The 13,223-nt window shown below is 41.0% G+C and overlaps 1 protein-coding gene across 1 annotated transcript in view; it reads left to right on the plus strand.

The window, feature by feature from the left end:
- LOC135516567 (receptor-type tyrosine-protein phosphatase beta-like) overlaps positions 1–13,223 on the plus strand; it is a 140,215-nt gene that overhangs the window by 65,721 nt on the left and 61,271 nt on the right. The window contains exons 16-17 of the mRNA XM_064940917.1: positions 4,222–4,325; positions 6,349–6,523. Coding sequence (XP_064796989.1) covers positions 4,222–4,325; positions 6,349–6,523 — 279 coding nt within the window. The remainder of the gene's footprint in view (positions 1–4,221; positions 4,326–6,348; positions 6,524–13,223) is intronic.

Genomic DNA, 13,223 nt, shown 5'->3' on the forward strand with positions numbered 1-13,223 from the left:
ATTCTATTCATTCTATTTACCAGTCATATTACCAGGGTTTCATGTTCTATTCATTCTATTTACCAGTCATATTACCAGGGTTACAGGTTCTATTCATTCTATTTACCAGTCATATTACCAGGGTTTCAGGTTCTATTCATTCTATTTACCAGGGTTACAGGTTCTATTCATTCTATTTACCAGGGTTTCAGGTTCTATTCATTCTATTTACCAGTCATATTACCAGGGTTTCATGTTCTATTCATTCTATTTACCAGTCATATTACCAGGGTTACAGGTTCTATTCATTCTATTTACCAGGGTTTCAGGTTCTATTCATTCTATTTACCAGGGTTACAGGTTCTATTCATTCTATTTACCAGGGTTTCAGGTTCTATTCATTCTATTTACCAGGGTTACAGGTTCTATTCATTCTATTTACCAGGGTTTCAGGTTCTATTCATTCTATTTACCAGTCATATTACCAGGGTTTCATGTTCTGTTCATTCTATTTACCAGTCATATTACCAGGATTAGAGGTTCTATTCATTCTATTTACCAGTCATATTACCAGGGTTACAGGATCTATTCATTCTATTTACCGGGGTTACAGGTTCTATTCATTCTATTTACCAGGGTTTCAGGTTCTATTCATTCTATTTACCAGTCATATTACCAGGGTTAGAGGTTCTATTCATTCTATTTACCAGGGTTTCAGGTTCTATTCATTCTATTTACCAGTCATATTACCAGGGTTAGATGTTCTATTCATTCTATTTACCAGGGTTTCAGGTTCTATTCATTCTATTTACCAGTCATATTACCAGGGTTAGAGGTTCTATTCATTCTATTTACCAGGGTTTCAGGTTCTATTCATTCTATATACCAGTCATATTACCAGGGTTAGAGGTTCTATTCATTCTATTTACCAGTCATATTACCAGGGTTATAGATTCTATTCATTATATTTACCGGTCATATTACCAGTGTTACAGGTTCTATTCATTCTATTTACCAGGGTTTCAGGTTCTATTCATTCTATTTACCAGTCATATTACCAGGGTTAGAGGTTCTATTCATTCTATTTACCAGTCATATTACCAGGGTTACAGGTTCTATTCATTCTATTTACCAGTCATATTACCAGGGTTAGAGGTTCTATTCATTCTATTTACCAGTCATATTACCAGGGTTACAGGTTCTATTCATTCTATTTACCAGGGTTACAGGTTCTATTCATTCTATTTACCATGGTTTCAGGTTCTATTCATTCTATTTACCAGTCATATTTTCAGGGTTACAGGTTCTATTCATTCTATTTACCAGTCATATTACCAGGGTTACAGGTTCTATTCATTCTATTTACCAGTCATATTACCAGGGTTACAGGTTCTATTCATTCTATTTACCAGTCATATTACCAGGGTTACAGGTTCTATTCATTCTATTTACCAGTCATATTACCAGGGTTAGAGGTTCTATTCATTCTATTTACCAGTCATATTACCAGGGTTACAGGTTCTATTCATTCTATTTACCAGGGTTTCAGGTTCTATTCATTCTATTTACCAGTCATATTACCAGGGTTAGAGGTTCTATTCATTCTATTTACCAGTCATATTACCAGGGTTAGAGGTTCTATTCATTCTATTTACCAGTCATATTACCAGGGTTACAGGTTCTATTCATTCTATTTACCAGCCATATTACCAGGGTTAGAGGTTCTATTCATTCTATTTACCAGTCATATTACCAGGGTTACAGGTTCTATTCATTCTATTTACCAGTCATATTACCAGGGTTACAGGTTCTATTCATTCTATTTACCAGTCATATTACCAGGGTTAGAGGTTCTATTCATTCTATTTACCAGTCATATTACCAGGGTTACAGGTTCTATTCATTCTATTTACCAGTCATATTACCAGGGTTACATGTTCTATTCATTCTATTTACCGGTCATATTACCAGGGTTACAGGTTCTATTCATTCTATTTACCAGTCATATTACCAGGGTTAGAGGTTCTATTCATTCTATTTACCAGTCATATTACCAGGGTTAGAGGTTCTATTCATTCTATTTACCAGTCATATTACCAGGGTTAGAGGTTCTATTCATTCTATTTACCAGTCATGTTACCAGGGTTACAGGTTCTATTAATTCTATTTACCAGTCATATTACCAGGGTTAGAGGTTCTATTCATTCTATTTACCAGTCATATTACCAGGGTTAGAGGTTCTATTCATTCTATTTACCAGTCATATTACCAGGGTTAGAGGTTCTATTCATTCTATTTACCAGTCATGTTACCAGGGTTACAGGTTCTATTCATTCTATTTACCAGTCATGTTACCAGGGTTACAGGTTCTATTCATTCTATTTACCAGTCATTACCAGGGTTAGAGGTTCTATTCATTCTATTTACCAGTCATATTACCAGGGTTAGAGGTTCTATTCATTCTATTTACCAGTCATATTACCAGGGTTAGAGATTCTATTCATTCTATTTACCAGTCATATTACCAGGGTTACAGGTTCTATTCATTCTATTTACCAGTCATTACCAGGGTTAGAGGTTCTATTCATTCTATTTACCAGTCATATTACCAGGGTTACAGGTTCTATTCATTCTATTTACCAGTCATATTATCAGGGTTAGAGGTTCTATTCATTCTGGTAAACCACCAAGGCCCCTTGCCCACTACAGCCCAATCTACTAACTTCTACAGCAGTTTGAGCTGGTCCAAAATAACATGGCATGGTGCTGAGTGAGTATGTATAATGCCTTCATAGTGCTATCATCAATATGAAGCTTCAGACTAGTTGAGCCCCCCACTACAGAAGCTCGGGTCAGTGTGTATATCTCTATGGAAGCGTGTGTCATGCAGACCACACACTTACATTGGACCCTGTTATTGAGTCGTGTGTGTAGTGTGGGCTCACGCAGACCGTTGTTTTCCTTTGAAAAAAGGCAGACAGTCCAAGGGCACGGCAACAAAACACACCTCTCAAAATATTATTCTTGGCCTCAGTGCTCATTTGCTTTCACACTGTTATGTAGAGAGCCTTTCTATTCAACTGGTCCCTGGCCACTTTGTCCTCAGTCTGATGTGACGTACTGTAGAGCCTCTTATGGCCGGTGGTGACTCAGCAAAACTCATAATACTCTGCCTGGCTCCTATTGTATCCTCACTCCTGGCCAATGATTGAAGTCTGATTGAAGCCTCCAGTAAACAGTAAAAATATCTTTTTTTTCACGTGTCCTCTGTCTCTCACTGCCAGCTAGGCTGAAGATGCCCTTATTAGGACAGATCATTATGACATCAGGAAGCTTTTAGATACATGGGCCCAGTGCCTTCGCTATCTAACATTGTTTGTCCCTTACTTTATAATTCTTTCTCATTTTATGCAAATCGTTATGGGATGTTAGAGTCTTCTTGTTTTAAATTTGTTATCTTCAACCCAGACTGCTAGTGCAGAGTTAGGAAGGTAGAGGAGACAGGGGACAGGAAGGTAGAGGAGACAGGGGGCAGGAAGGTAGACGAGACAGGGGGCAGGAAGGTAGACGAGACAGGGGACAGGAAGGTAGAGGAGACAGGGGGCAGGAAGGTAGAAGAGACAGGGGGCAGGAAGGTAGAGGAGACAGGGGGCAGGAAGGTAGAGGAGACAGGGGGCAGGAAGGTAGAGGAGACAGGGGACAGGAAGGTAGAGGAGACAGGGGGCAGGAAGGTAGAGGAGACAGGGGGCAGGAAGGTAGAGGAGACAGGGGGCAGGAAGGTAGAGGAGACAGGGGACAGGAAGGTAGAGGAGACAGGGGACAGGAAGGTAGAGGAGACAGGGGGCAGGAAGGTAGAGGAGACAGGGGACAGGAAGGTAGAGGAAACAGGGGGCAGGTAGGTAGAGGAGACAGGAGATAGGTAGGTAGAGGAGACAGGGGCAGGAAGGTAGAGGAGACAGGGGGCAGGAAGGTAGAGGAGACAGGGGGCAGGAAGGTAGAGTAGACAGAGGTTGGTTGTCACAGTCCTCCTAACTAAAACTCCAGAAGGTATAGTTCTCGTCTCAGGGCTATGAGACCCTAAGCTCAATGGTTCTAAAACTCCCTGCACTGAAACGTCATGCCATGCTTTCTTGGACCAGGGACTTCGTGCAATCACAGTCAAATTTACTTGAATAAATAAAGGTTTATTAAATATTAATCAATCAACAAATCAATCCTAAATGTTCCCTCTCTTCCTCCCAGACCCATCCAGACTGCGGAACATGCATTGTTTCCCCCAGAGTTCGTCATCCATCTCCTGTTCCTGGACCTTCCCTGACTCCCACTGGGACTCCTATACCGTGGAGGTAATGTCACATCTCTCGCACACACACTGTCTTTATGTCTTGTCTTGTTTTTATACACGTTGAGGTCAGGGTGTCTGATACCATTTCTCCAACTTTACTGAAGGCATTGCAGGGATATAGGATACCGTGACAGTTGTACAACTGAATGCAATTCAACTGAAATGTGTCTTCCTCATTTAAGCCAACCCCTCTGAATCAGAAAGGTGCGGGGGACTGCCTTAATTAACATCCACACCCAGGGAACGATGGGTTAACTGCCTTGTTCGGGGCTGAACAACAGATTTTTTTCCTCGTCAGGTCAGGGATTCGATCCAGCAACCTTTCGGTTAACCCATACATACACGATGTGGACGCCCCTTTAAATTGGTGGATTCGGGCTATTTCAGCAACACCCGTTGCTGACAGGTGTATAAAATCACCCACACAGCCATGCAATCTCCATAGACGGCAGGTAGCCGAGTGGTTAGAGGCAGGTAGCCGAGTGGTTAGAGGCAGGTAGCCGAGTGGTTAGAGGCAGGTAGCCTAGTGGTTAGAGGCAAGTAGCCTAGTGGTTAGAGGCAAGTAGCCTAGTGGTTAGAGGCAGGTAGCCTAGTGGTTAGAGGCAGGTAGCCTAGTGGTTAGAGGCAGGTAGCCTAGTGGTTAGAGGCAGGTAGCCTAGTGGTTAGAGGCAGGTAGCCTAGTGGTTAGAGGCAGGTAGCCTAGTGGTTAGAGGCAGGTAGCCTAGTGGTTAGAGGCAGGTAGCCTAGTGGTTAGAGCATTGGACTAGTAACGGGAAGGTTGCAAGATCAAATCCCTGAGCTGACAAGGTCGTTCTGCCCCTGAACACAAGCAGTTGACCCACTGGGCCGTTATTGAAAATAAGAACTTGTTCTTAACTGACTTGCCTGGTAACATAGACAAACACTGGCAGTAGAATAGCCCGTACGGAAGAGCTCAGGGACTTTCAACGTGACACCGTCATAGGATGCAACAAGTCAGTTTGTCAAATTTCGGCCCTGCTCGAGCTGCCCCAGTCAACTGTGCTGTTATTGTTAAGTGGAAATGTCTAGGAGCAACAACAGCTCAGCTGTGACGTGGTAGGCCACACAAGCTCACAGAACGGGAACATTGAGTGAAGCAGCACGTAGCGCGTAAATATCATCTGTCATCGATTGCAACACTCACGACCAAGTTCCAAACTGCCTCTGGAAGCAACTTTTTTTTTATTAATTGGAACACTGACTGCGAGTCAGGCCTAATCGCCCAACATCAGTGTCTGACTTCACTAATGCTCTTGTGGCTGAATGGAAACAAGTCCCAGCAGCAATTTTCCAACGTCTAGTGGAAAACCTTCCCAGAAGAGTGGAGGCTGTTATAGCAGCAAAGGGGGAACAACTCCATATTAAGTTACATGACTCAGCTAGTGCTGGAGTAAAACATGGAGTGGACTACACTAATCAGTTATCAGTGTTAACAGTTATCACTGTTAAAGTTGTCAGTATGTTGAAAACAAGGAGTGGACTACAGTAATCGGTTCTCAGTATGTTGAAAACAAGGAGTGGCCTATTAAAGTTGTCAGTATGTTGAAAACAAGGAGTGGACTATTCAGTTCTCAGTATGTTGAAAACAAGGAGTGGACTATTAAAGTTGTCAGTATGTTGAAAACAAGGAGTGGACTATTAAAGTTGTCAGTATGTTGAAAACAAGGAGTGGACTGTTAAAGTTGTCAGTATGTTGAAAACAAGGAGTGGACTGTTAAAGTTGTCAGTATGTTGAAAACAAGGAGTTGACTATTAAAGTTGTCAGTATGTTGAAAACAAGGAGTGGACTATTAAAGTTGTCAGTATGTTGAAAACAAGGAGTGGACTATTAAAGTTGTCAGTATGTTGAAAACAAGGAGTGGACTGTTAAAGTTGTCAGTATGTTGAAAACAAGGAGTGGACTGTTAAAGTTGTCAGTTTGTTGAAAACAAGGAGTGGACTGTTAAAGTTATCAGTATGTTGAAAACAAGGAGTGGACTACAGTAATGTCCACTACCCCCCAGGTGCGTCAGCAGGACAGCTGGGAGCTGGTGTACGCCCTGCGTCTGGCCCGGGATAGTACCTTACTCAGCCTGGAGAACCTACAGCCTTACAGGAGATACAACGTGGCTGTCAGAGTGGCCTCAGCTGGACTCAGCAGCCCCGCCGTGGAGGAGAACGTGGTCACCATGATCGACCGTGAGTAACTACCTATAATGGCTGACAACCGGAGTTGTATCATAGACCCCATGCAAGAGTAGAGTTTATCTGCTGTAAGATCCAGACCCACAATCACCATGACAACAAACCAGGTCACCACACAGAACCACCACACCAGATGACGCCAAACAACATCCGAGGGACACAATGGTTGGTGGGATTTAGCTGTCCCCACCTGCACTCCCTGCTGATAAGTCACCTGCTCAATGACCTGCTAAATGACCTGTTAAATGACCTGCTAAATGACCCATTGAATGACCTGCTAAATGACCTGCTAAATGACCCATTAAATGACCTGTTAAATGACCCATTAATTGACCTGTTAAATGACCCATTGAATGACCTGTTAAATGACCCATTAAATGACCTGTTAAATGACCCATTGAATGACCTGTTAAATGACCCATTGAATGACCTGTTAAATGACCCATTAATTGACCTGTTAAATGACCCATTAAATGACCTGTTAAATTACCCATTAAATGACCTGTTAAATGACCCATTGAATGACCTGTTAAATGACCCATTGAATGACCTGTTAAATGACCCATTAATTGACCTGTTAAATGACCTGTTAAATGACCCATTAAATGACCCATTAAATGACCTGCTAAATGACCCATTAAATGACCTGCTAAATGACCTGCTAAATGACCTGTTCAATGACCCATTAAATGACCTGCTAAATGACCCGTTAAATGACCTGTTAAATGACCCATTAAATTACCTGCTAAATGACCTGCTAAATGACCTGCTAAATGACCTGCTAAATGACCTGCTAAATGACCTGTTAAATGACCTTTGACATGCTCCAGGTACATGCGCTGTCTGACAGTCTAAACTTGTATGAGTACCAGCAGTGTTTCTACCAGACCACTATCAGTAGTAGTGTTTCTAACAGTTGTAGTGTTTCTAACAGTAGTAGTGTATCTAACAGTAGTAGTGTTTCTACAAGTAGTAGTGTTTCTATTCGCCTACCTCCTCATGCCTTTTGCACACAATGTATATAGACTCCCCTTTTTTCTACTGTGTTATTGACTTGTTAATTGTTTACTCCATGTGTAACTCTGTGTTGTCTGTTCACACTGCTATGCTTTTATCTTGGCCAGGTCGCAGTTGCAAATGAGAACTTGTTCTCAACTAGCCTACCTGGTTAAATAAAGGTGAAATAAAAAAATAAAAAATAGTAGTAGTGTTTCTAACAGTAGTAGTGTTTCTAACAGTAATGGTGTTTCCAACAGTAGTAGTGTTTCTACTAGTAGTAGTGTTTCTACCAGTAGTAGTGTAGTAGTGTTTCTAACAGTAGTAGTGTTTCTACCAGTAGTAGTGCTTCTACCAGTAGTAGTGTAGTAGTGTTTCTAACAGTAGTAGTGTAGTAGTGTTTCTACTAGTAGTAGTGTTTCTACCAGTAGTAGTGCAGTAGTGTTTCTAACAGTAGTAGTGTTTCTACCAGTAGTAGTGTTTCTACCAGTAGTAGTGTTTCTAACAGTAGTAGTGTAATAGTGTTTCTAACAGTAGTAGTGTTTCTACCAGTAGTAGTGTTTCTAACAGTAGTAGTGTAGTAGTGTTTCTAACAGTAGTAGTGTTTCTAACAGTAGTAGTGTAATAGTGTTTCTAACAGTAATAGTGTTTCTAACAGTAGTAGTGTTTCTAACAGTAGTGGTGTTTCTACCAGTAGTAGTGTTTCTAATAGTAGTAGTGTTTCTAACAGTAGTAGTGTAATAGTGTTTCTAACAGTAGTAGTGTTTCTACCAGTAGTAGTGTTTCTACCAGTAGTAGTGTTTCTAACAGTAGTAGTGTAATAGTGTTTCTAACAGTAGTAGTGTTTCTACCAGTAGTAGTGTTTCTAACAGTAGTAGTGTTTCTAACAGTAATAGTGTTTCTAACAGTAGTAGTGTTTCTAACAGTAGTGGTGTTTCTACCAGTAGTAGTGTTTCTAACAGTAGTAGTGTTTCTAACAGTAGTAGTGTAATAGTGTTTCTAACAGTAGTAGTGTTTCTACCAGTAGTAGTGTTCCTAACAGTAGTAGTGTTTCTACCAGTAGTAGTGTTTCTAACAGTAGTAGTGTTTCTACCAGTAGTAGTGTTTCTAACAGTAGTAGTGTTTCTAACAGTAGTAGTGTAATAGTGTTTCTAACAGTAGTGGTGTTTCTACCAGTAGTAGTGTTTCTAACAGTAGTAGTGTAGTAGTGTTTCTAACAGTAGTAGTGTAGTAGTGTTTCTAACAGTAGTAGTGTAGTAGTGTTTCTAACAGTAGTAGTGTAGTAGTGTTTCTACCAGTAGTAGTGTTTCTAACAGTAGTAGTGTTTCTACCAGTAGTAGTGTTTCTAACAGTAGTAGTGTTTCTAACAGTAGTAGTGTAATAGTGTTTCTAACAGTAGTAGTGTTTCTACCAGTAGTAGTGTTTCTAACAGTAGTAGTGTTTCTAACAGTGGTAGTGTAATAGTGTTTCTAACAGTAGTAGTGTTTCTACCAGTAGTAGTGTTTCTAACAGTAGTAGTGTTTCTAACAGTAGTAGTGTAGTAGTGTTTCTACCAGTAGTAGTGTTTCTAACAGTAGTAGTGTTTCTACCAGTAGTAGTGTTTCTAACAGTAGTAGTGTTTCTAACAGTAATAGTGTTTCTAACAGTAATAGTGTTTCTAACAGTAGTAGTGTAGTAGTGTTTCTAACAGTAGTAGTGTAGTAGTGTTTCTAACAGTAGTAGTGTAGTAGTGTTTCTAACAGTAGTAGTGTTTCTAACAGTAGTAGTGTTTCTAACAGTAGTAGTGTTTCTAACAGTAGTAGTGTTTCTACCAGTATTAGTGTTTCTAACAGTAGTAGTGTAGTAGTGTTTCTAACAGTAGTAGTGTTTCTAACAGTAGTAGTGTAGTAGTGTTTCTAACAGTAGTAGTGTTTCTAACAATAGTAGTGTTTCTAACAGTAGTAGTGTTTCTACCAGTAGTAGTGTCTCTAACAGTAGTAGTGTTTCTAACAGTAGTAGTGTTTCTAACAGTAGTAGTGTTTCTACCAGTAGTAGTGTTTCTAACAGTAGTAGTGTTTCTAACAGTAGTAGTGTTTCTAACAGTAGTAGTGTTTCTAACACTAGTAGTGTTTCTACCAGTAGTAGTGTTTCTAACAGTAGTAGTGTTTCTACCAGTAGTAGTGTTTCCAACAGTAGTAGTGTTTCTACTAGTAGTAGTGTTTCTAACAGTAGTAGTGTTTCTACCTGTAGTAGTGTTTCTAGTAGTAGTAGTGTTTCTACCAGTAGTAGTGTTTCTAACAGTAGTAGTGTTTCTAACAGTAGTAGTGTTTCTACCAGTAGTAGTGTTGCTAACTTTAGTAGTGTTTCTAACAGTAGTAGTGTTTCTACCAGTAGTAGTGCTTCTAGTAGTTCTCAACTAGCCTACCTGGTTAAATAAAGGTGAAATAAAAAAATAAAAAATAGTAGTAGTGTTTCTAACAGTAGTAGTGTTTCTACTAGTAGTAGTGTTTCTACCAGTAGTAGTGTTTCTACTAGTAGTAGTGTTTCTAACAGTAGTAGTGTAGTAGTGTTTCTAACAGTAGTAGTGTTTCTAACAGTAGTAGTGTAGTAGTGTTTCTACCAGTAGTAGTGTTTCTAACAGTAGTAGTGTTTCTACCAGTAGTAGTGTTTCTACTAGTAGTAGTGTTTCTAACAGTAGTAGTGTTTCTAACAGTAGTAGTGTTTCTATCAGTAGTAGTGTAGTAGTGTTTCTAACAGTAGTAGTGTTTCTACCAGTAGTAGTGTTTCTAACAGTAGTAGTGTAGTAGTGTTTCTAACAGTAGTAGTGTTTCTAACAGTAGTAGTGTTTCTACCAGTAGTAGTGTTTCTAACAGTAGTAGTGTTTCTAACAATAGTAGTGTAGTAGTGTTTCTAACAGTATTAGTGTTTCTACCAGTAGTAGTGTTTCTAACAGTAGTGGTGTTTCTAACAGACTTGATGAATAAACCCATCCGAGGAGGTCCCTTCCATTCCATATCAGACTCTCTCTACCTGACAAGTGACACGTCTCTCAATTTGCATTGGTGGCATTGGTCCCCTCTTAGCAGGATGCTGAGTCACGCACGCACGCACGCACGCACACACACACACACACACACACACACACACACACACACACACACACACACACACACACACACACACACACACACACACACACACACACACACACACACACACACACACACACACACAGACTGACATCCTCAATGTGTTAATAGTCAGATGTTCTATAGAACACATCCTTCATTGTGTTCACTACTCCAGGACCCAGATAAATAGATTCTCAACCTGCTCTGAGTCATGTGATGCCTCTGTCTTTGGTTAAACATTTGGCATTTGTCTCAGTATAGTTTTGAGTAAAGGTTAGTGAGCGTTTGCTCTCGTTAAATTCAACTTTAATGAGTTTAGACTCCACAGAAGTCTCTAACTTATAAGTTTTAACTACTTCAAATAGGGTGACTAGCTACTTTAAATATTTTAGGATTTTATGAAAGCTTTGTTTTGAGATTAGTACGACTTTTTAAATGGTTTATCATTCTACACTTTTAAAGTCCTCTGGTAATCGTCGTACTTGATCATCTCACAGATTTAAAGGTGCTATTTTAGTTTACCTTCTATGCTAATGTACTACGAGGACTGAGGAAAATGAACCCAGGTGAAATGATGTTGAAATATTGCTGATGTTTCAATTAGGCGACTTTCTGTATCTACAGAAACTGACAGAACATTCTGTTCGTGAGAAAGTCACACAGTCCTCACTTATAGCTTTGTATTCCAGTTCTGTCAAAATGATTTATTGAACAAGAAAGGGCTAGAGAGAAAGACAGAGGGAGAAAGAGAGAGAGAGAGAGAGAGAGGAGCCAGAGAGAGCGAGAGAGGAGCCAGGGAGAGAGAGGAAGGAGCCAGAGACAGAACAGAAGGAGACAGAACAGAAGGAGACAGAGACAGAGACAGAGATGAAGGAGACAGAGACAGAGAAGAAGGAGACAGAGACAGAGAAGAAGGAGACAGAGAAGAAGGAGACAGAGACAGAGAAGAAGGAGACAGAGACAGAGAAGAAGGAGACAGAGACAGAGAAGAAGGAGACAGAGACAGAGAAGAAGGCGACAGAGACAGAGAAGGAGACAGAGACGGAGAAGGATACAGAGACGGAGAAGGAGACAGAGACAGAGAAGGAGACAGAGACAGAGAAGGAGACAGAGACCGAGAAGGAGACAGAGAAGAAGGAGACAGAGACAGAGAAGGAGACAGAGACAGAGAAGGAGACAGAGCCAGAGAAGAAGGCGACAGAGACCGAGAAGAAGGAGACTGAGAGAGAGAAGGAGCCAGAGACAGAGAAGAAGGAGACAGAGACAGAGAAGAAGGAGACAGAGACAGAGAAGAAGGAGACAGAGACAGAGAAGGAGACAGAGACAGAGAAGAAGGAGACAGAGACGAAGGAGACAGAGACAGAGAAGAAGGAGACAGAGACAGAGAAGAAGGAGACAGAGAAGAAGGAGACAGAGACAGAGAAGAAGGAGACAGAGACAGAGAAGAAGGAGACAGAGACAGAGAAGAAGGAGACAGAGACAGAGAAGAAGGCGACAGAGACAGAGAAGGAGACAGAGACGGAGAAGGAGACAGAGACAGAGAAGGAGACAGAGACAGAGAAGGAGACAGAGACCGAGAAGGAGACAGAGAAGAAGGAGACAGAGACAGAGAAGGAGACAGAGACAGAGAAGGAGACAGAGCCAGAGAAGAAGGCGACAGAGACCGAGAAGAAGGAGACTGAGAGAGAGAAGGAGCCAGAGACAGAGAAGAAGGAGACAGAGACAGAGAAGAAGGAGACAGAGACAGAGAAGGAGACAGAGACAGAGAAGAAGGAGACAGAGAAGAAGGAGACAGAGACAGAGAAGAAGGAGGCAGAGACAGAGAGAAGAAGGAGGCAGAGACAGAGAGAAGAAGGAGGCAGAGACAGAGAGAAGAAGGAGGCAGAGACAGAGAGAAGAAGGAGGCAGAGACAGAGAAGAAGGAGCCAGAGACAGAGAAGAAGGAGCCAGAGAAGAAGGAGACCGAGAGAGAGAGAAGAAGGAGACAGAGACAGAGAGAAGAAGGAGACAGAGACAGAGAAGAAGGAGACAGAGACAGAGAAGAAGGAGACAGAGACAGAGAAGAAGGAGACAGAGACAGAGAGAAGAAGGAGACAGAGACAGAGAAGAAGGAGCCAGAGAGAGAGAGAGTAGGAGTGAGAGAGAGAGAGAGAAGAAGGAGCCAGAGAGAGTAGGAGTGAGAGAGAGAGAGAGAGAGAGGCAGACAGAGAGAGGCGCCAGAGAGAGAGATTATTTATTAATTTATTATTTATTTTCCCTTTTGTACTTGAACCATTTGTACATTGTTACAATACTGTATATACACATAATATGACATTTGTAATGTCTTTATTCTTTTGAAACTTTTGTATATTATCTACCTCACTTGCTTTGGCAATGTTAACATAAGTTTCCCATGCCAATAAAACCCTTGAATCAATAATGCCAAAGATATGCCCTCTGGAGTGGCTAAGTGCAAGCTACCAAATGGTCAATATCAGCTGCCAAAGTGACAATACCATTATCAGATGAGAGAGGAAGGCTATAGTAGCAAGAACACTTCCTGTGGTCTGTCATTGCTCATACAACTGCACCAAAGGCCCCTCTAG

Source organism: Oncorhynchus masou, chromosome 27 (assembly GCF_036934945.1).
Source record: "Oncorhynchus masou masou isolate Uvic2021 chromosome 27, UVic_Omas_1.1, whole genome shotgun sequence".
In the NCBI taxonomy this organism is placed as follows: Eukaryota; Metazoa; Chordata; class Actinopteri; order Salmoniformes; family Salmonidae; genus Oncorhynchus; species Oncorhynchus masou.